This window comes from Rhincodon typus, chromosome 5 (genome assembly GCF_021869965.1).
Source record: "Rhincodon typus isolate 14 chromosome 5, sRhiTyp1.1, whole genome shotgun sequence".
NCBI lineage: Eukaryota > Metazoa > Chordata > Chondrichthyes > Orectolobiformes > Rhincodontidae > Rhincodon > Rhincodon typus.
The window spans coordinates 72246381-72271175 of NC_063336.1; the positions used below are offsets into that span (position 1 = coordinate 72246381).

General features: G+C 40.1%; 1 protein-coding gene across 1 annotated transcript in view; it reads left to right on the forward strand.

The window, feature by feature from the left end:
• The first annotated feature begins 11110 nt into the window (after positions 1 to 11110).
• trim54 (tripartite motif containing 54) overlaps positions 11111 to 24795 on the forward strand; it is a 62694-nt gene continuing 49009 nt past the window's right edge. The window contains exons 1-4 of the mRNA XM_048597220.1: positions 11111 to 11278; positions 11775 to 11947; positions 17451 to 17622; positions 19083 to 19178. Of these exons, the coding sequence (XP_048453177.1) occupies positions 11111 to 11278; positions 11775 to 11947; positions 17451 to 17622; positions 19083 to 19178 (609 nt within the window). The remainder of the gene's footprint in view (positions 11279 to 11774; positions 11948 to 17450; positions 17623 to 19082; positions 19179 to 24795) is intronic.

A 24795-nucleotide genomic window follows, 5' to 3' on the forward strand; every position in this document is an offset into this window, starting at 1 on the left:
AGATATTCCAGAGATGAGTGTAGGGCTAGGGAAATGGCATCCACTGTGGACCTGTTTCATAGGAAGTCAAATTGCAGGGGATCGAGGCAGGCTGGGAAGCTAGAGTTGATGTGAGCCATGACTAACCTCTTGAAGCACTTCAAGATTATGGAAGTCAGAGCCCCTGGGTGGCAGTCATTAAGGTGTGTTGCATGTGCTTTCTTTGGTACTGGGATGATGGTGGTTTTCCTGAAGCAGGTGAGGACTTTGGCTTGTAGGAGGGAGAGGCTGAAGGTATCATTGAATACCTCTGCCAGCTGGTCCGCACAGGATCTAAGTGCATGGCCGGGGACACCATCCGGGCCCATCATTTTCCTTGGGTTGATTTTCAGTAAGACTGATCTGATGTCTGCAGCGGTGACGGAGGGAACAGGTGCATCTGGGGCAGGTGACACCGCGCACTGGCATTCTGCTTGAACCGAGCATAGAAAGCATTAAGCACATCAGGGAGGGATATGTTTTTGTTCGCTGTCTTGCTCTGCTTCACTTTGTATCCCGTTATGTTATGTAGGCCTTGAAACAGGTGGCAGGTACCGGTATGGTTGCTTTGGGCCTCTGACTTGGTTGGGTACTACTTCTTGGCATCTCTGATGGTTTTGCTTTGTCATATCTGGATTTTCTGCATAGGTCTGGGTCTTCCAACTTGAATGCTGCACGCATGATCTTCAGTAGGCAGTGGATTTCCCGGTTTGACACCCAGATTGACTTCATTGGGTTCGCAGTCCTCCATGCACTTGCTAATGAAGTCCGTGATGGTGGTCCACTAAGTTCTTGAATATGGTCCAATTCACCGATTCCAAACAGTTCCAGAGATGTTCTTCCGCTGCCTCAGACCAGCATTTTACTTCTTTTAGTGAAGGACCCTCCCATTTCAGCTTTTGCTTGTAAGGAGGAGGAGCACAGTGCTGTGATCAGATTTTCCTAAGTATTGACAGGGATTGGAGCGGTTGGCATCTTTGATGGCTGTGTAACAGCGGTCTGTGATTTTCAGTCCTGTAGTGGGGCAGATGTGTTAGTGGTATGTTGGCAGCACCCTCTTGAGGTTGGCCTGCTTGAAGTTGCCTTCCATGAGGAAAAAGGCCTCAGGAAATTTTGTCTCCAGAGCGTTTGTAGCAGTGTAAATTTCATTCAGGGCATTCTTCGCATCTGCATAGTGTGGTATGTAGCCTGCTGTCAGGATGGCAGAGGTTAACTTGTGTGGCAGATAGTAGGGACAGCATTTCGCTAATGTATTCTAAGTCTGGGGAGCAGTGGCTCACCAGGGTTGCCACCTCTGACCACCATGCGGTGTTGATTAGGAAGCATAACCCTCCACCTTTTGCCTTACCTGAGGACACTGTGTGGTCCATGCGATGTATGGAGAGCCCCTCAGCTTGCAAGGCACAGTCAGGTATGGCAGGAGTGAGCCATGTCTCTGTAAAATAGAGCACACAGCAGTCTCTCAGTTCCCGCTGGAAGGTAAGTCTGGACCTGAGTTCGTCAATTTTGTTTTCGATAGCTTGGACGTATGCTAGGAGTATGCTGGGGAAGAGAACTTGATTAAGTGTTCTGAGGAAGTAACCAAGAAGATTGAGGGCAAAGCGGTAGACATTGTTTACTTGGACTTTAGAAAACCTTTGACCAGGTTCTGCATGATAAACTAATTATTAAAGCTAGATCACATGGGATTCAGGGTGACTGTGCCAATTGAACACACAATTGGCTTAATGGCAGGAGACAAAGAGTGATGGTGGAGGGTTGTTTCTCAGACTCGAGGTCTGTGACCAGTGGTATTACACAGGGATCGGTGCTGGTCCACTTTTGTTCGTCATTTTTATAAATGAATTAGAAGAGAATATAGAAAGCATGGTTAGTAAGTTTGCAGATGACACCAAGATTGATGAGATAGTGGCCAGTGAAGAAGGTTATCTAAGATAACAAAGAGATCTTGACTAATTGGGTCAATGGGCTGAAGCGTGGCAGATGGCGTTTGATTTGGAAAATTGCGAGCTATTGCATATGGATAAAACAAACAGAGGCAAGACTTAAACAATTAAAAGTAGGGCTTTTGGTACTATTATATAACAGAGAGACCTTGGGGTTCAGATATGTAATTCTTTTTAACTTTGCATCACGTATCGATAGGGTGCTGAAGAAGGCATTTAGCATGATTGCCTTCATTTCTAGGAACTTTGAGTGTAGGAGTTGGGATGTTATGTTGGGTTTGTGCAGGACGTTGGTCAGGCTTCTTTTGGAGTACTGTGTCCAGTTCTGGTCACCTTGTCATAGGAAGGGTATTATTAAACTGGAGAGGGTTCAGAAGAGATTTACCAGGATGTTGCCGGGACTGGAAGGTTTGGTTTATAAGGACAGGCCTATCCAGGGTGTTTTTCTCTGGAGTGTAGGAGGTTCAGGGCTGACCTTGCAGAGGTTTATAAAATCACAAGGGTTATAGATAAGATGAATGTCAGGTGTCTTTTTCCTAAGATGTGGAGGTGCTGGTGTTGAATTGGGGTGGACAAGGTCAGAAATCACACGACAACAGGTTTATTTGAAAACACAAGCTTTCGGAGCTTCACTCCTCCTTCAGATGTTAGTGAGAGAGGTAGTATCAGACACAGAATTTATAAGTAAAAGATCAAAGGGTCACACCACTTATCAGGATGTATTAAACAAACCTGAGATGCTGTTAAATCTTCAAACAGTTAAAACTTTCTAACTGATTAATATGCATTTATAAATCCCTGAATTCCTTACAGATCACTGTCCTGAGAGAACCAAAAGTCTTATCAGAGTAAAGAAGAGGTGGCATTTTAAGTCACCCAATGCATGTTAAGTGTGAGGCCTTGTTTAGAATCTGTTTGTGTTTTGGATTGGAGTCAGACTGGTTTTATTTCTGAAGTAGGAATTTATAAAATGCCATACTGACTGACTGTCTATAAATTGTGTGCTTTTGAACAAAATAGAATGTATCTGCAAATACAAATTCACCCCATAGATGTGTGCGTGTGCATGCATGAAAGACAGGGGGAGGGGACGTGCGCGTGCGTGAGAGAGGGCGAGGGGGAGTAAGAGGGTGGAGGGAGGGCGAGGGGAAGATCAGAGGAGGGGGAGGGAGGGTGCACGATGGGGTAGAGGGATCGGGCAGGGAGGGGAGGGAGAGGGCTTCGGTCACAACACAATACAACCCTTTCATGGCAGCCGCTGCAAGACATGTCAGATCTTCGAAATGGACACTACTATCACACATGGGAACACCACCCACCTTGTGCATGGCAGATACTCGTGACTGGGCCAACGTTGTCTATCTCATATGCTGCAGGTAAGGATGCCCTGAGGCATGTAATATTTGTGAGGCCATGTAGACACTATAACAACAGATGATTGGACACTGCAACAATAGCCAGACAGGGATGTTCCCTCCCAGGGGGGAACACTTCAGCAGTCAAGGACATTTGGCCTCGGATCTTCACACCCCTCACACGTACATACACTCTCTCTCTCCATCGCACACATAGGCACGCGTGCACATGGATCAAGGGGGTGAATTAGTATTTGCAGATCCATTCTATTTTGTTCAAAAAGCACACAGTTTATAGATAGTCAGTCAATGTGGTGTTTTATTAAATTCCTACTTTAGAAATAAAACCAGTCTGACTCCAATCCAAAACACACCAAATTCTAAACAAGGCCTCACACCTAACATGCATTTTCTGACTTAAAATGTCACCTCTTCTTTACACTGATAAAACCTTTACTTCTCTCAGGACAGTGATTTGTAAGGAATTTGGGGATTTACATATACATATTAATCAGTTGAAAACCTTCTAACTGATTTGAAGATTTAACAGCATCTCAGGTTTGTTTAATACATCCTGATCAGTGGTGTGACCCTTTGATCTTTTACTTATAAATTCTGTGTCTGATGCTACCTTTCTAATGAACACCTGAAGAAGGTGTGAGGCTCCAAAAGTTTGTGTTTACAAATGAACCTGTTGGACTGTAACTGTTTTGTAGAGCACTTGCACTCTGTTCGTGACAAATGACAACACCTTCTGGTCGCAAACCATTTCAACTCCCCCTCCTACTCCCTGCGTGACATGTCCATCCTAGGCCTCCTCCAGTGTCACAATGACGCCAGCCGCAAACTGGAGGAGCAGCACCTTCTATTCCACCTCGTGACCCTACAGCCCAACGGCCTAAACGTGGAATTTACCAGTTTCAAAATCTCCCCACCCCACCGCCTCACCCCATGTCCAACCCTCCCTCTATTCCCCATGCCCTTGGACTGTCACAACCTGTCCATCTTCTCTCCCACCTATCCGCCCCTCCCACCTCACTGACCAATACCCACCACTCCCTACCTGCACTCACCTATCACCATGCCACCTACCTTCCCCAGCCCCACCCTCCTCTCCCTATATCTGAGCTTCCTTCCCCCTCCCCCTCTCCCTCCCCACTTCTGAAGAAAGGTCCCTACTTGAAACGTCAACTTTCCCTGCTCCTCTGATGCTGCCTGGCCTGCTGTGTTCCTCCAGCTCCATGCTGTGTTATCTCTGACAGCAGCATCTGCAGTTCTTACTATCTTGGACTATAACTTTGTGTTGTGTCTTTTTCCTAGGATGTGGCATTTCAAGACTAGAGGGCATTTTTTTAAAGTGAGAGGAGAAAGATTTAAAAATGACGAGCATTTTTTTATACAGTGGTTTACGTGTGGAATGAGCTTTTTGAGGAAGTCGTGGATCCCAGTACAGTTAACATTTAAAAGACTTTTTGATAACTACATGAATAAAAAATATTTAGAGGCATATGGGCCAAATGCAGGCAGGTGGGACTAATTTAGTTTGGGATTCTGTTTGGCATGGACTGGTTGGACTAAGTGTCTGTTTCCATGCTATATGATTGTATCATAGGTGAGGGGCAGATATCTGGAATACGGTGGTGGTAGAGGCAGATATAGCGATGTTTAAGGGGCTTTTAGATAAGCACATGAATATGCAGGGAATGGAAGTATATGGACCAAGGGCAGAAGAGATTAGTTTAATTTAGCATCATGTTTGGCACAACACTGGGGACCAAAGGGCACATTCCTGTGCTGTGCTGTACTGTTCTAAATTCTATGTGACACCAACAGTGCAACTAAGCAGCACCTGCTCAGCAACAATCTGCTTACTGATGCCCAGTTTGGGTTCTGCCAGGGCCACTCAGCTTCTGACATCATTACAGCCTTGGTTAAACACGAACAAATGAACTGAATACCAGGGGTTCATTGAGAGTGATGGCCTTTAAATCAAGGCCATATTTGATTGCATGTGGCATCAAAGAACCATAGCAAAACTGGAATCCGAGAAGCAGATAGCAAAATTTCCGTTGGTTGGGGTCATATCTATCACACAGGAAGATGGTTGTGGTTGTTGGAGGTCTGTCATCTCAGTTCTAGGACATCTCTGGGGAGTGTCCTAGGCTGAAACATCTTCAGTTGCTTTATCAGTGACTTTCCTTCCATCATGAGGTCAGAGGTGGGGATGTTTGCCGATGATCATGCAATGTTCAGCACCGTTTTGTGACTCCTCAGATATAGAAGCAGTCCATATTCAAATGCAACAAGATCTGGACAAAGTCCAGGTTGACAAGTGGCAAGTAACATTTGCAAAGTTCTTTTTCAGAATGCAGATATGTTCTTATGTTCTGGCTCAGAATCTTATCTTGGAAGCGTTTGTTAAAGTAGAATAAATCTTACCAACAGTTTGATCCATTCCTCTGAATTATGTGAGCAATTGTTCTGCCATTACCAAGGTAATGTAATTGATACTTGTTACACTTTTCAGATAGAATCAGAAAGCGTCTAGCTTCAAACTGTTAATATATTGAAAAAAACTCCAGTACAGATAATTCAAGTGAGCAAGCCTTTTTAAAGACATTTACGTTTGTTCATAAAGTATGTCCAATTTACATAATCTGTAGAAGTTGAATAATTGCTAGTACTTTTTTGCAAAATTGTGAACCTTCTCTTGATTGCTAATGGTAACCGTGTAAAACTGTTTATCTCAACTAATACTATTGGCACAAGAATGCAATTTCTATTATTTAATACTAAGTATTTGAATCCTGTGTGTACCATTCCTGTGGTCATAAAAAGAACTTGTGATGTTTAACTTAATCTCCAAAAGCTTTCCAGTGTGAATTCTCTCAGTTAATTTCCAGTTTAAGTTTCCACTTTTACAAATACAGATCCTTCCATTGTATGAATACTCAATTCCTCAATGAGGTTTTTGTACACCTTGTAGCTTAATATAACTCTCAAAGCTCCCTTTATTTTTCTTTATTCTGGTCACAAAGCCTGGAGTCAATTTTAATAAAGAAAATATCTGCGACTATATAGGGGGCTACAGAATTCAAAAAAATTAATTTCTTTACCTTATCAAACTTACCCAATCTGCATGAACGCCTTTTAATTCCTTCATGGGATGAATGTTGTTGCCAAGATTAGTATTTATTGGCCATTCCTAATTGCCCTGGAGAAGGTGGTAGTGAGCTGCCTTGAGCTACTGCAGTTCTAGTTCTAGTTCTAGCTCTAGCAGTTTTAGGTAGTGTTATGAAGAGAGTGCCTTAACATTGACTTGGTAGTTGTGGAAAAATGACACATTTCCAAGTCAGGAAATATATACATGCCTTGAAGGAGACCTTGTAGATGTTGTTGTGCTCAAGTATCTGCTGTCCTTGTCCTTCTAGGTGAAAGTTTTTGTGGGTTTGTAAGGTGCTGTCTAAGAAACCTTGGTAAATTTCTGAAGTGCATCAGATGATACACATTGCTACTACTATGTGAAGGGAGTGAATGTTTGTAGATGTGGTGCCAATCAAAGAGGCTGTGATGGATCGTCCACTTTATATCATAGTGCGGATAGTTGGAAAACCTTTTCTTTTGCAATGCTGGGTTCAGTCATCATTAAGGATACTGATGTTTGCAGAGTCTCTTCCTCCTGCTAGTTGTTTACTTATTCACCACCATTTATGACTTGGTGAAGTTAGATGACAGAACTTAGATTTTATCCGTTGGTTGTGGGATTGCTTAGCCTGCTGAAAAAGCCATGTTGATTCTGCTTGATTTCCTTGAAGTACTCTAAATGCCCTGACATAGCATTGTTTATATTAGCTTCTAACATCGTCCCTATGACGGATATTAAGCTAACCGGCCTGTAGTTTCCTCACTTCTGTCTACCCCACTTTTTGAATAAATTAGTTACTTAGCAACTACTAAGAGAATCTGACTATCTCCCCACAATATTCAATGGCATTATCATGGCTGCAGGATGACATAGATTGGCACCTGAATATTGAAGGGTATATGGCAAGTAGGAGGAGCAGGAGGCTTGGAAGAATTGGGGGAGTGACTCTCTTATTTCATGATGCTATCAACATGATAGAGAAGGGAGACCTAAGTGTAGGAACACGGGATGTAAAAGTGGTTTAGATAGAAATTAGAAATGATAGAAGAATTGAACTCATATTTTTCATTAGTCTTCACCATGGAGGATACACATTCAATCCTGGAAATAGCTGTGAATCAAGAAATGGAAGAGAGGGAAGAACTGAAGAAAATAATAATCAAAAGGGAAGTAGGGTTGAGTAAATTGTTGGAATTGTGAGCTGACAAGTTCCTGATGGAACTAGAGTCCAACAATTTTAGTATCTGTCATAAGGAAAATATTAGAAACAGTCAGACGTTTGGACTAGTTTAAGGTTATTAGGCAGAGTCAATATAGTCTTGTGAAAAGGAAATCATCTTTGACAAATTTATTGCTGATCTTTGAGGAAGTAGCACATTGTGGATAAAGTGGAGCTGGTGAATGTACTGTGCTTAGACTTCCAGAAGACCTTTGATAAGGTGCCACATCAAAGGTTATTGTAGAAAATAAAAGCTCTGTGTAGGGGGTAGCATATTAGTATGGGTAGAAGTTTGAATAGTTAGCTGGTACAAAAAGTAGACATAATAGATTCATTTCTGGGTAGCAAGTTGTAACAATGGGTTTTGGGATCAGTGCAGGACCTCAGCTTTTCACAATTTACATAAATGGTTTAGATGACACAATGGGAGGTATAGTTGCTAAATTTGCTGATGGCACAAAGATTGGTAGAAAAGTAAGTTTGATGGGAAAATAAGGAGAATGGCAAATGCAGTATGATGTGAGAAAATGTAAAATTGTTATTTTTGGTAGCTCTTCTTGTAATGCAGTGGTAGAGTCTCTCCTCCTGGACTGGGAGGCCCGAGTTCAAGTCCCACCTGCTCCAGAAGTGTGTAACAAGATTTCTGAACAGGTTGATTAGAAAAATAGATGAATTTTAAAAAGAAAGATTATCTAAATGATTAGAGATTACAGCGGTTTGCGATGCAGAGGGATTGGATATCCTAGTGCATGAATCACTCAAAGGTTAGTATATAGGTACAGCAAGTAACAAGGAAAGCTGATATAATGAAATCGTTTATTGCAAGGGGTAATCGAATACAAAGTAGGGAGATTATACTTCAGGTGTACAACACATTGGTGACACAAAACTGATTAGAAATGCAGCAACAAACAGAGAACCATATGGCAAAGCTGTCACCTGCTAGTACATCTGGAATCACCTGTATGGAGAGTAGATTTCATTTACCAAAGGGCAGGAGTGTGCCATATAGGTTGTCAGAATAATCAATGATAGTTTTATCATTACCATTACCGAGACTAGCTTCCAATTTCTGATTTATTTGCTGAATTAATGTGTGTTTTATGATTGTTACTTGGCCTTCAACTAATGCCTTGCTCTTTGGCAGAATGGCACTCACCCTGGTCTTAACTGAGTTCATTCTGGTTCAGGTAAAACTCACCCTGGTGCCGCCTTCAGGGAACTTGGAACCTCTCAGCAGTCACCACTCTTCAGTGACATTTGACCATTCCTTGCACTGCTTCTTAGCGTCCACCTAACCCTTCTGATAAAAGGTCCAAGCAGTGATAGGCAACACAAATAGACTCAGCTACTACCTTAAGGCCTGCTCACCTGCTCATAATCAGCTTTAAACAGTCATGAGAGTGAAGGCCTGTGATAGCTGTGTGCCTCTGACTTAAATAGTATTTAGTTACTAAAATTTAAGATTTAATGCACATTATTAAGGCAAGTTAGGTTGAGCAAAGGATGCTCTCGCATCCCTTGAAAGAATAAAAAAATTCAGTTATTTTGTCTTTAGCTAGTTAATTTGTTCAATTCAATACAATTTTCTCAAAATACGCATGCAGAGACTTATGGAACTTGTGTGGATATCGTGTTTTTTAGAATTATATTGATATTCTCCAATTGTTGATTGTTTTCTCCATTGCCATTCCATTTATTTTATATAAATTCTCATCATTCATGCTTTAATTATGATTTTCAAGATTTTTTTGTTTATGAATCCAATGTGAGTGAAATCCATTTATAAATCCTCAATCAATTCTTCAGTTGATTTCATACCACATGCTTACCCACAACTGTGGCAACAATAAAAAAGCCCCAAAGATCTATAACTAAATTTTAGATTTAGTTTTGAAGTCAGCCATCTGAAGCTTTAGCTCTGTTGCTCTCCATAGATGCTGCCAGACATTTTGAGTATTTTCAGCATATTCTGCTTTTATGATTAATTTAGTAGTTGATGATCTAAACATCATTTACACCCTTCATGTAGAATTAATTATTTTCAAGGTTTATTTATGTGTTGTGTTTGCTGCTTTTGTCATGTCTCAAAATCATGAAAAAAGAGTTCTATCCCAAGGAAGAATAAACATGCTAAGTGAAGGATGAGGCATCCATGACAAGGAATTTAGAGAGAGTATGCTTTTGGGGATGAACCTCGCAGTGGGATTCAAACCGATGCTTGGAGGCGCACAGACAATGGACAGTTTGGAGCTTGGAGCGGAGTTGGGATGGTTGTTGGACTACGTGTGAAAGCCCCTGCGCTGAGCTACTGCAGTGTAATGTTTATTCATTGTTCATGTGACTGTATTGTCAATCCTTTAACTATGTCTTATTTCGACTTACTCATTAAACACTAAAGTAATGCAACTACTTCTCTTTTTGCATTCCTTCTTTGTATCTAAGATTTATGCTTAGATATTTGTACCTAAGATGGTGCCATAAGAGGTGATATTGCCTAAGGAGTCAGACCATAGCAAAGAAATAGCTTATTTATATTTTTTAGAAATAATTGAGATTCTAACCTAAATCCACAGAACAGCTTAATATTGAGTGCATCAGACCAGCATGTCATTCCTCCTTAGATGCTACTTTCAGCTAAATGCTTCTCAACATTTGCTAGGGACAACCATTCCTTTCTTTTGGCATAGCAGTCTCTCATGAAAAAGGAGTAGTTAACTACATTCTCGTGAAAGGTGGTGGCACAAAGCTTGGTAGGTATAACATTTTTTCTCATTTTATATTTATATCCAACTTAATTGTGATGTTATCATTTGTGTTAATTGGAGATTTCAGTTGCATTAGTCTGAGGACTGTACTTCCTAATTAACTAATTTGTAAACCTTTCACTTGTTTTGTGCATCGATTATTCATGAAATCAGATTAAGTTACAAAGTGAAGCAAATATGTATATATTCAACAGGAATATATTGCTGAGCAGAAGAAAGTGCTGTATACAGGATAACAGGTTGCATTGGATTTAATTTAAGGTTTTGAATTTGAAACTTTGTTCAGGGAGTTGGTTTCAGAAACTTTTGAGTTGCATTCAGTTTTGTTTTAGTAATTTATATAATCAGTAGTTTACTACATGACTAAACATCATTTGACAAGGGAAAGAGCTGCCCAACAAATGGCTGTTTAAAATCTCAGTCTCACATTTCAGGAGATAAATATGGAATGAGGAATGCAGAGCCCACAACTCTTAGTCCATGTGATTTGTTGGCTAAAAGAAAAGCAATACGATCCTCTGTGAAATGATTCTAAATTTAGCCGGCTGCCTAACAGTTGATGTTTCGGCGGAGAGCACAGGTTGGGAAAAACAGACATTTGAAGAGAGGAAAAAAAAAATTTCTACCTAACGGATTGAGTGAACCTCTTGATTTTGGGGATGAACCTTGCAGTGGGATTCAAACCAATGCTTGGAGGCGCGCAGACAATGGACAGTTTGGAGAAACAACTAATTTGTCCTATTTGTCTGGAAATGTTCACAAAGCCAGTTGTGATTTTACCATGTCAACATAACTTGTGTAGAAAATGTGCCAATGATGTTTTCCAGGTAGGTGTTTCAGAACTTACCAGTATTTTACCATGGTATAGTTATTAACCTTAATGCACTATTAATAGTATTAATATTTTAAGTCCATGAAACCTATTCTTTAGAAGCATACTCTTGATAAAATAGTTTTAATGTTTTAGGTCTGTTTTTTATGCATCAGATTGCTTGGATTGCAGATTTACATGTTAAGGGATGTAGGGGAGGAGAAATGAGAAAGAAAAGTACGTCAGATCACAGATACAGTGAGGGGCAGAAATTATGGTCAAGTCCAGCTCATCCCTTTTTTAATGATAAAAACATCTTTCTCTTTGCCTGAGCTGTGGGTGATGGCACTGGCATTCAGCTGCATGGTTCCGTTGAAGCAAAAAAATAACAAAGAAGAATATCTACAAAAAGAGGAAGATTGACAAGAGGCAAAGGAATGTGAGTAACACGTGGTGTAGCTGAATACTCTTTTAGGGCTGTTTGACACTTCCATTTGGTATGTAATTCACAGGCTTCCAATCCATTCTGGCAGTCGAGAGGCTCCACAACAGTGCCTTCAGGGGGTCGCTTTCGCTGTCCTTCCTGCCGACATGAGGTAGTACTGGATCGCCATGGAGTTTATGGCCTGCAGAGAAATCTCCTGGTGGAAAATATCATTGACATCTACAAGCAAGAATCATCCAGGTTACGCAATGTGCTTTATTTATAGAGAAAGCTGAACTGAGAATGAATGTGTTTTAATGAATGGTCTATAAACATAGAAGAAAATTTTCATTATTTTATTCAAATGCAATTTGTGGTCTTTACCACTTTCTCATAATCATTTACTCCTGTATTGCTCTTTTGGTTGAGGTGAAATAAAAGTAAATTTTCTATCAGCCACTCACTTAGTAAGTGTGAACAAACAATATCAAATCCTTTGGGAATGCAGTAGAATGTTCCACAATGGGGATTCAAATAGTACTATGTAGGAAATGCTCACAATTTGCAAATTAAGAAACTAACAAGGTTAAAGGAAAAGGAATAATGAGGTAAGTCAGGTAATACAGGGAACAGGGGTCTGAAAAGCCTGAAACTGCAGGATGAAAAGATGCAAATCCTTGTATTCCACTTGTTTGGAATGCGCTAACCTGGGTTTTTGGGTACAAAGTTCAAATGGGCCAGTTTATGATCTTTGTCTTTTTTAAAGGCTTTTTAAGAGGTTTGCAACAAAGGAGGAAACTGTATGGATAATGTCCATGCTGTCTTTTTATTAGGACAATTCAAAACTACTCCTATTGCCTTGACAGGTCTATATGTTCCAAAATTAATTTTCAGTTTTCCTTTAATTGATGTTGTGGTTTCTGCTTTCATTAACAAAGAATTCTAGTTCCAATGTCTTATTTTCTTTGAAGCACTAAATCAAAGCCTACTTAAGATTGGAGACCTGTGATTGATGGATAAAAAGAGGAAACTCTAACACCACTCATCTATTTTTAGATAGAAATGCTATTTGTGAAATCCTCAAATGAGGCTGTTTGATACCAACACATCTGCAAGAGTTTCCGTTTGTATGACAGGCCATCATCAGCATAATTCAAATGAAATCACTTTTATGACTTCCAATTGCAAAGTCAGACTCAGTCAAACAAATCACCAACGTAAGCTATTTTAAATATAAAATCAAATTCTCAATGATAAAGTTATTTTACATTTCTCTTCAGAATCTTCTGGTCTCATTCAATTAGTCTTTCTCAGTTGGGTTATTATCTTTTCCAAATAACAATAATGGGTAAATAGTCTAATTGTTGACTGTTAAGAGAATTTAAACTTTGCCCTTCACACAAGGACATGCAAAATGCTTCGCAGTTAATGTTGTGCAGTCACTGTTGTAATTGGAGAAAACATGTCAACCAATTTATACACATTAAGGTTCCGTGAACAACACTGACAATAATAGCAAGATAATTTATTTTAGCAAGAGAGTTTAAAGCTATGATTCATTATCATTTACCATACTTGACTCAATGATAACTCTCCGAGATAGTTATTAGTCACACATTTTATCTTGATATGATCCCTCAACTATATTCATCTAAATTTTTGATTAATGTGCGACTGTTTTATTGACTAAAGTTTATGAATTATTCAACATTTACTAACTTTTAGTTGTAGTAACAATACACTTGTATAGTATTTACATTGTGCAAGTGGCTAGAAGTTCAGGATTATTTTATAAGCTCATCATTTTGTTCACTGAAACATTAACATTGGTGCTATCAATGCTTTTGATCTATATTATATAGATCAGAGTTGTTGGTTGGTTTGCCCAGCTGACTGGTTTTCGTACAAACATTTCATCCCCATTCTAGGTGACATCTTCAGTGCTGTCTAGCCTCTGTTGAAGCGCTAACGTTCCGTTCCATTTGGAATTTATATGGTCTGGTCTGTTATGGCGGGTGGTTCTGTTTCCAGTTTTGCTCCTTTGGTATTAAGATGGGCTCTATTTCAACATGTTTATGTTGTTTATGGCACCATCATTTTTGCGTAGGTATGTTCACCCATCTCGGGTCTTATAATGGAAGCAGTTATGCAAAGACTTGAACACGCAGATCCTCCCCCAGATCCAGCCTAAATTATTGGTTAGGTGCATCAACGATACTTTCTTTATCATTAAACGAGCAAAGTTAGAAGAAACACATCAGCTTATTAACAATATATTCACCAGGATCAAGGGGATCACCAGGGAAGAGCAGAACAACAAACAACTCCTGTTTCTAGACATTATGGTGGAAGTAACGAACAATGGTGAGTTCCTTACCAGTGTATACAGAAAGATTATACACACAGACCAAATCCTGAATTACAACAGTAACTACCCCAGCGTCCACAAACAAAGCAGTGTCAAAACTCTGTTTAAACAAATAATAACACACTGCAACACTTCAGAGCTCTGCAAAAATGAAGAGGAACACCTATACAAAGTCTTTGCAAACAATGGGTATCCTAACAGCTTTATCCTCTGATGTCTGGCGAACAAACAACACCAAGAAGTCACTATGCCCCAACACACTGGCCATCCTACCCATGTTAGAAACATATAGGAACTGACTACAAGACTCCTATGACCTCTTTCATCATAGATCGTAGAATCCCTACAGTGTTGAAACAGGCCCTTCGGCCCAACAAGTCCACACCGACCCTCAGAGCATCCCCCTATAACCCACCGAATCTACACATCCCTGAACACTACAAGCAATTTAGCGTAGCCAATCCACCTAGCCTGCACATCTTTGGACTGTGGGAGGAAACCGGAGCACCTGGAGGAAACCCACACAGACACGGGGAGAATGTACAAACTCCACACAGACAGTCGCCCGAGGGTGGAATCGAACCCAGGTCCTTGGTGCTGTGAGGCAGCAGTGCTAACCACTGTGCCGCCCCAAAATTTGAATAATGATAGCATACAAACCAACAATCATACTTCGCCAGCTACTCTCAAAGACAAAAGGCCCCATACCCACAATGAGCAGGACAAATGTAATATACAAAATGCCATGCAGCAACTGCGAGAAGCAATACATAGGACAGATGGGCAGGAAACTCGCCACCAGCATCCATGAACACCAACTTGCAGCAAAATGGCATGACGAACTCTCCCTCATTTCTATTCACTCCAACAAAGAAGGACATCAGTTTAACTGGGACAACATAACAGTGCTAGGACAAACAAAACAAAGACAAGCATGAGAATTCTTGGAAGCCAATGGTTGAAAACCTGGTGCCATAAACAAACATATTGAAATAGACCCCATCTACATACCACTATGGAGCAAAACCGGAAACAGAACTACCCACCATGACAGACCAGACCATATAAATTCAGAACAGAACAGAACAATAGCGCTTCAACGGAGGCTAGACAGCACTGAAGATGGCACCTAGAAGGGGGACAAAATATTTGCACGAACAACCAACATCTCCAGCCACAACCCAAACTACAAATCTTTCCTAAAACATTGTATAGATCAGAGTCAGAAAACTATACGTGAAAATGCAATGGACAAAATAAGTAATTTTCTTTGTAATGCACCCATTCTTTCTTTACGAATGCTAGTGCGTATGATGAACATTTTCACTCGGTGGTATTAAATAATCTGAAATGGGTGTGCATCAGCTCAGTGCTAAATACACTGCAGTCAGCATTAATTTCAAATGTATTGGAATACATCCCACTGCAGAGTCTTTTTTTCTTTACTATCTTCCTTCCTCCGAAAGCTGATACAATCTGAATTAAGGGTGAATATTGATTTGCATTTCATTAGGAACTGTGTTGAGACTGTCTGTCTGGTTTGATTTCAGGTAGAACCCAAATAACAGATTATGTTATGTTATCGCATTGGATTCAAATTTAAGGATTAGCGCTTTGTGCCAATAAGTGATTTATTTTTTTTAAATGCAGTTCCAGTGGGCAGTGACTTCCAAGTTGTGACATAGTTGACCCAGATGCCACATTCATCACTTGTGATGAGACCAGTCAGGTACAATGGTTATAACTTTAGGTATGTAGACTCATAAAGCTGTACAGTATAGAAACAGACCCTTCAGTCCAGCTTATCCATGCTGGCCAGATATCCTAAATTAATCTAGTCCCATTTGCCAGCTTTTGGCCCATATCCCTCTAAACCCTTCCTATTGATATACCTAACCAGGTGCCTTTTGAATGTTGTAATTGTACCAGCCTCCTTTACTTCCTCTGACAGCTCATTCTATACACACACCACCCTCTGCATGAAAAAAATTGCCCCATAGGTCCTTTTTGAATCTTTCCCCTCTCACCGTAAGCCTATGCCCTGCAGTTTTGGACTCCCCTACCCAAGAGAAAAGACTTTGACTATTCACTCTATCCATGCCCCTCATGATTTATAAACTTCTATAAGGTCATCCTTCAGCCGCCGACACTCCAGGAAAAATAGCCCCAGCTTTTTCAGCGTGTACCTGTAGCTCAAACCCTCCAAACCTTGCAACATCCTTGTAGATCTTTTCTGAACCCTTTCAAGTTTCACAACATCTTTCCTATAGCAGGGAGACCAGAATTAAATGCAGTATTCCAAAAGTGGCCGAACCCAATGTGCTGTATAGCTGCAACATGACCTCCCAACTCCTACACTATATGATTTATAGTGTCTTCGTTTTTAAAAATGCATTAACTAAAAATCAGTTGACTGCTGGACAAAATGTACAACCCTGACACTTCGCTTTACAATTCTGTCCAAAAAGTGTTTCTGCCATTATTCTACTCAGAAATTAAACTAATTTATTTTCATAGAATCCCAACAGTGTGAAAAGAGGCCAGTCAGCCCATCGAGTCTGCACTGACCCTCTGAATAACATCCCACCCAAACCCACCTCACCCCTGTAACCGCGCATGTGTGTTTTTTTAAACTTTGGTTAACCCATCTAACCTGCATATCTTTGGACTGTAGGAGGAAACCGGAGTAGCTGAAAGAAACCCACTCAGGCATAGGGAGAATGTACAAACTCCACGCAGATAGTCACGCAAGGCTGGAATCAAACCTGAGATCCTGTTGCCATGAAGCAGCAGTGCCAACCACCATGTTGCCCTTAATTTACTAAACTTACTTTGTCTTTTTCCACAAAATTGATTTGAGACATTTTCGTGTATATTGGAAGTTCTCTGTCTGTATGAAATGGCAAATGGTTATGATTCTGATAAGATTGGAGGAAGTGATACTGGAGATCATTGTGAGTATTATTTCAGGAGGTGGTTGTTGGAGGATGGAGATGGAGGAGTGGGTGGAGTGTGTTGAGTTTATGGAGATTGGAATAGGGGAGGGTCTGGGTGTTCGTTGTTGAAGGAAGAAGTGGAGATGGGGAATATGATGTAGTTGTGTTGGGGGGTGAGATTTCGGGGTTCAGGCTGGGCTGAAGGTCCAGGGTGAATTGAAGGTAGTTGGAGGCAGATATGTGTTGAAGGAGGTGAGGAAGGGGGTATATTTGGGCCTGGTGGAGGTTGGGTCTGGGATGTGTGCTGGGGTTGGAGGATGTGTTGACTTGGCAATGTGTCACGCCTGCATTGAGGTTGTGAGTTGGTGTTGGTGGAGGAGGTGCATTCATTTCTGGAGAAATAGTTTACTTTCCAAAATTATGGTCATAGTGTTATTTTATAATAATTAATTTCTTTCAGGCCACTGCATACCAAATCTGACCAGCAGTTAATGTGTGAAGAGCATGAAGAGGAAAAGATTAATATTTACTGCCTGACTTGTGAGGCTCCAACTTGCTCAATGTGCAAAGTCTTTGGTGCTCACAAAGATTGTGAAGTGGCACCTCTCCAAAATGTCTACAAACGTCAAAAGGTATCTTAATAATATTTTGCTTTCATTTTAAAAATACGTATATCCCAAGGAAAAGCACACATACTAAGGGGAGGACGAGGCAGCCATCGCTGACAAGGGAAGTTGGGGACAGCACAAAAGCAAAAGCAAAGGCATGCAATATGGTGAAGATTAGTCAGCAGCCAGAAGATTGGGAAGCCTTTAAATACCAGCAAAGGATAACTAAAAGAGCAATAAGAGGTGAGAACTTGAAATATGAGAGTAAGCTTGTTAGTGGTGTAAAAGAAGATTGCAAAAGTTTTTTTAGTTATCCAAAAGGTAAGATAGAGGCATTGAACTACTAGAAATGAGGCTGGAGAAGGAGTAATGGAGATCAAAGAAATGGAGGAGGAACTGAATATGTACTTTGCATCAGCTTTCACAGCAGAAGACACCAGCAGCATACCAGAACGTTGAGAGGTGGCCATCACTAAGCAGAAGGTGCTGGGGAAACTGAAATATCTGAAGGTGGATAAATCACCTGGACCAGACCCTGAATTATATACGAGATGGCTGGGGAGATTGTAGAGGCATTGGTGATGATCTTTCAGGAGTCACTGGAATCAGGGAAAGTCCCATAAGTTGAAAAATGACTAATGTTACACCCCTGTTTAAGAAGGGAGGAAGTAGAAGACAGGAAACTATAGGTTGGTTAGCATGACTCAGTTGTTGGTAAGATTTTAGAGTCCACTATTAAGGATGAGATGGCAGTATTCTTGGAATTACATGGTAAAATAAAGCTGAGTCAGCATGGCTTTGTCAAGGAGAGGTCATGCCTGAAAAATGTGTTAGAATTCTTTGTCTAACTTACTTGTTACCTCCTCAAAGACAAACCAGTAGATGTGATCCGTTTAACTTTCCAAAAGGCCTTTGACAAGGTGCTGCCTAGGAGTCTGTTCAGTATGTCATGACCCATGGTGTCTAGGGTCAAGGTGCTGGCATGGATAAAGAATTGACTCATTGGCAGAAGGGAGAGAGTGAGAATAATGGGGTCTTTTTCAGGATGGCAGCGGTGACTAGTGGAGTTCTACAGGGGTCAGTGTTGCGATCACAATTATTCACATTTTACTTGAATGATTTGGACGAAGAAACTGAGGACAGTGTTGCTACATTTGCAAATGACACAAATATAGGTCGAGGGACAGATGGTGTTAAGGAAATCGAGAGGCTGCAGAAGGACTTTTCAGGTTAGGGGAGTGGGCAAAGAAGTGACAGATGAAATACAATCTTGGAAAGTGTAAGGCAATGCACTTGGTAGGAAGAAAGGAGGCATAGACTGTTTTATAAATGGGGAATGGCTTTGGAAATCTGAAGCAGAAAAGGACTGTAAGATTATCTGTTACATTACCTGTAAGATTATTCAATTCAAAAAGAAGTGGATTTTTTGTTACTTTTGCTGACTAGAATAGCCTATACTGATGTCTCTTGCTATTATTTTGCAGACTGAGCTCAGTGACGGTATTGCAATGCTGGTGGCAGGAAATGACAGAATCCAGGCAATCATTACTCAGCTGGAAGAGATATGTAAAACGATTGAGGTAAGTTGACAGACGGCAATACATCACAACTAAAGATGTGAAATGATGACCCTTTGAGTTATCATCCAATTAATGCTCAAGAAGTGCCAACTTCCAATTTTGCAATAGCTGTCCACCCTGGTTCTTCCATCACCCCTGCATTTCCTAGTGTATAATGGCTTCTTTTCCAGAAATTTCAAAATTCTCACAACCTCAATATGGCCTTGCTCCTTCCTGTCCCTATAGCATGCTATAGTCCCACAGCCTTTCAAGATTTTGGTTTTCTAACTTTTACACATGCCAAATTATGTTCACTTGACCAGTGGTTGCCATATTTTTACCTGCCTGGGCCCAAACCTCTGGAATTCCCTCTCATTGCTTCTGGAGCTCATGCTTCCTTAAAATTCTCTGTAAGGCCTATCTTTCCAGCCAAATTTTGGTCATCTATACTTGTATCTCCTTATTTAGCTTAGTGTAAAATTTTGGTACAGAGATGCTTAATAATTTTTAAAAAATCATTCATGTGATATGGATGTCGCTTGCCAGGTCAGCATTTATTGCCTGATGTTAAAGCCACTAAACAAATGCAAGTTGCAGTATATTGTCATTGAATGATACTGTTTGAATTTGTCTCTACAATCGTTTGGAAACTGAGAGTATTTAGATCAATTTATGAAAAGACAAATGAAAAGAAAATGGTGGCACAGTGGCATTGTGTTTAGCACTGCTGCCTTACGGCATCATGGATCTGGATTCAATCTCAGTTTTGGGTGACTGTGTGGAGTTTGCATGTTCTCCCCACGTCTGTGTGTATCCCCCACAATCCAAAGATGTGCTGGTTAGGTGGATTGGCCCTGCTAAATTGCCTGTAGTGTCCAGGGATGTGTAAGATTGGTAGATTAGCTGTGGTAAATGCAGGGTTACAAGGATAGGATTGGGGGCTGGGTCAGGTGGGATGCTCTTCGGAGGGTCAGTGCAGACATGATGGGCCAAATGGCCTCTTTCCATACTGTAGGGATTCTATAATTCTAAGAAGTCAAGGACTTGGGGCAATGTACCTTTTTAAATTTGCCAAATCTGTTTAGTGTGTTGTTTCATATGCTAGTGAAAGTTTTATCAGTGCCATGTAGGAGATATTCAGCATCAGTGCAGAATAAAGCTTTCCAGCATTATAGGATTGCAGATGAAGTTTACTTCATTGAACATGGAATGAGTTATTCTGTTTCATTACATATTTTTTTAGCAAAGCATGTCAAACACAAACCATTACAGACAAATCTAATTTTCTTCTCATGCTAAAAAGCTGGAAGGTTCAAGGTACTGATATCTCAAAATCCTAACACAGGATTCCTAAATGTAGATTTTGACCCAAGGCTTTTCTGTGCCGTATCCATAAGTGAAAACAAGCTTTACTTTTTCTTTCTATTTCAGGATGTACTTTAAACAGATACAAATATTGCCTTTACTTAAAATATTATTTTGCAAGTAATAGTTTGACACCTTAGGTATGAAAAATGAAAGCTTATTTTTGTTTATTTGTTGAAATAATCTAATTTCAAGGTCTACCAATCTTAGCTACTCTTTGAAGTGACAGGCTGAATGTTAGAAATACTTATGTAAGATATGTTCAAATTGTGTGTTCACTGTGATGATTGATATAGTAATTTTATTCAGAATGCAATATGGTTTAATGAATTACTAATTGAAAAAGATTCCAGTCTAGTAACTAAAGAGAATTATGCATGAATGTTTGATGATGAATTCATTGAAACAGCAGATAATAGTAGAAAATTTCTTGTATATTCTGAATAGGGTTGTGTTACTCATTGATTTATTATTTAACAAAAACTAATTTATAACTTGCGGCAAATTGGCAGATTTGGTGTGTCAATTTCACTTCTATTAATTTCAATATGTGTTTTGTAATTTTGTTTCTTTAACTAGAATCTTGCAATATAACATTACATAAGATAGTGGTTCTGTAAGGTTTAAAGTTCATATTACATCGACCAAGCCATTCCACCGATACGTAAAGAGTGTTCATTGAAACAGGGAATTCTACCCTTAATTTCAGAGGGATCAAATGTATCTATACCAGCTCCCCAAGGTCCTAGTAATTGTGCCTGCTACAATGTAATTGTACTTATTGCTTTCATTCAACAAACCTTCTCGTTATCTACGATCTGTGCCACTTCTGTAGGCGCTCAACAATAGTGTTTATTATCTGCTAATCACTTGATAGGTACAAGACAGAGCAAAGACAAAGGAGGATTGGTGGTAGTGTACTGCTTCAATAACCCTTACCCAGCATCACATACTAACAGTATGTGGCTAACAGTAGAAGATGCCAGAGTGGTCATCTGGGAAAATACCACAGGGTGGTAGCAATGTAGATCTGACCATTACCACAGGGGGAAGAAATTCGGAAGATCCAGGGAAATAAAAATGTTCAGCTAACTGAGTTTACCACTTATGGAAGAAGAAATGACCACGTGTCAGCAGCTGAAATGTGATTAGCAACAGAGAGAGAGCAGCAGCCATGGCAGCAACAAAAAGTCAAGCTTGGTGACCTTTTGTTCAGCTTCATTGAGAAGCTGGTAGAAAACACTGGGGCAAGAGTATGGGTTTGGAAAAGAAAGAAAAAAGTCACATTGAGCCAGTGAAGGCTTTAGGAGATTAAGTTCGAAATTTTTATGGGAAAAGGGAATGACTTTTTGAAAAATGACACAATGACTAGAAAGGGAAGGCAAGGAAGTGTGAAATTAAGTTCTCAACATGCAACGCCACCATTTGAGATTTTGTTTCTGGCAGCAAAAGAAGAAGGGTCTAGTGGCAGGGCAGGATTCATTTGGCTCCATGTTGGGCTTGGTGGTGAGGGAGAGGGCTCAAGTCCCAGGCCAGGGTCTGGTGGTAGGGAAAGAGGGCTTGGATCCAGTAGTGGTGGACGGCAGGGTTTGTTGGGTCCCACGGGTGCTATGGGCAGGGAGGTGGTGGGTCCTCGGCACAGAAAGAAATATTAGGATCCAGGGCAGTGTATTGAGTGGGTTGAACCGGTTGGGAGGGTGTGGTCAGTTGAATAGTTACTCAGGAGTTAGACTTGGTATTTAATTTTTCCAGAATAACCACTTAACAGCAGTGGTAACCTCCAAATTTTCCACATTAAATGTTCTAGGCACAGGGGAATTGCCCAATAGAATTTTCAGTTTCCTGGACAATTCCTTCAGGGTCTACTAAGATGGGAATTCCACAGGGTCACCATATGCAGCTCCCACCTATACATCAGAAACGAATATCTGGCCATCAGAAAATCGGGACCAATGTTCTTTGCTCTTTTAAGTTAAGCTACATCGTTTCCTGACAATAGTTTCCTGCTTATTTAATTTATTCAAGATTGTACTCCATGTGAAAGCAATGGATTTAACAGGATATGCTGAGTGTAGATGTGCACTCCTAGTTTGTAAATAGAACTTGTTAATCTGTTGTTTATATGAAATGCTGATCCACTCAGTGTAAGACTGGAGTCATTCCATTACTATTTATATCATGTGTTTGCGGTATTAGAGTAATATATCTCTTTGGATGTAATCATTGAGGTCTTGGTTCAGTTTATACATTACCAACATATTCTGAAGTTTCCCTAAAATAAGCAATTCTCATTGTAACAATTCAATCTAATGCCTTTGATTTACCTGAGTACTAAGGATGATTAAAGAAATGCTTCTTGTTACTATGTAAATCAACCAGATTTCATTTTTGTTAATTATAATATTGAAAGTCTAAACTTCTACATTTTGCCCCAAATCATGCTCTGAATTGTATGTAAGGAGAGATATTTAGAGCAGCATGTTCTCCCAGATCTGCAATGTAGTGTGCTACAAGTTTACAGCTTATGAACATCCCCTTGCAGTTCCTCAAGTAACCAATTTGCAAACTTTTTGATGTTTATCAGGAGGAAACACCTATTGGTAGTTATACACCTGTCTGCTGAAGTAAAGGAAGTTGGTGGCAAGTTGGTTTAAAACCTTTTTGTACCTTATCCAGTAGCAAACACAACCAAACCAATAGCATGAGAACAAATCTCAAACATATACCAACAGACAATATAACTTGCCGTGTAATCACAGAATTGTTACAGTTCTGGAAGAGGCCATTTGCTCCATTATGTTTGCACCAGCTCTGCAAAAAATCATTTAACTTAGTGCCATTCTCTCACCTTTTGTCAAACAGGTAATAACCACTGTCAACAGTCATGAAAACCCATTGGGTTCACTAATGACCTTTAGGGAAGGAAAACTGCATCTTTATCTGGTCTGGCCTACATGTGACTCCACAGCCACTGCAATGTGGTTGGTTCTTAACTGCCATCTGGGCAATTTAGGGTGAACAATAAATGCTGGCCTTGCCAGTGATGCCTGCATCCATTTAATAATTAAGAAAATCTCTGCATTGATCTTCATCTTCCACCTATCTGCCCATTCCACTAACTTGTCTGTGCCCTTTTTGAAGTTCTACAATATCTGCATCATGGTTCACGATGTTTCTCAATGTTATATCATCATGCAAACTTTGCAAAAGATATACACTGAGGAAAAACAAGAGTCTCAACACTGACCCTGATGAATTATGCTACAAATATTTCTCCAGTCTGAAAAACATCTATTAACCAATACTGATAACAAAGTGTGGAGCTGGAGGAACACATCAGGCCAGGCAGCATCAGAGGAACAGTAAAGTTGATATTTCCAGCTCCACGCTTTCCTGTTCCTCTGATGCTGCCTGGCCTGCTGTGTTCCTCCAGCTTCACACTTTTTGTTATCTCTGACTCCAGCATCTGAAGTTCTTGCTATCTCAGTGATTTATTAACCAATACTCTTTGTTTTCTGTCACTCAGCCAATGTAGAATCCATTTTGCCACTGTCACTTTTATTCTATGAGTTACAACTCTATTTACAAGTATCTTATGAAGCATTGCTTCGCGTGTTTTTTTTTGGAAATCTATGTATGTCACATTGACTGCATTGCCCTTAACATCCTTTTCTGTTACCTCTTCACAAAAACTCCAGCAAGTTAGTTAAACATGACTTTCTCTTAAGAAATTCGTGCTGACTTTCTTTAAGTAATCTTCATTTATTCATATGGCTATTAATCTATCCCAATTAATTATTTCTAGAAGCTTCCCCACCACTGAAATGACTGGCCTATACTTTCTGGGTTTTTCCTTAAACCTTCTTTTGAACAAGGGCATAATGCTTGTAATTGTTCAGTCCTCAAGCATTACCACTATTGGTAATGCCTAAGGCAATCTTAAAAACTGTAACCAATGCTTCTGCAATTTCAGCTCTCACTTCTCTCAGTATCTTTGAATATATATTGTTGGTTGTAGTGCTTAACTGACTTTAAATACAGACAGCCTAATTGATACCACCTCCATCACAATTCTAAATCTTTGAAGTGCCAAAATTGTCACACCTTTCACCATGGTTGGGTAGCATCTTCCTCCTTGAGTAAAGACAGGTGCAAATATTCCTTTAATATCTCAGCCATGCTCTCTGTTTTCATGTGTAATCCACATTTTAGTTCCTAGTTGACCATATTCCTCCTTTTACTACCTTTGTACTATTAGTCTGTCTAATCTCTC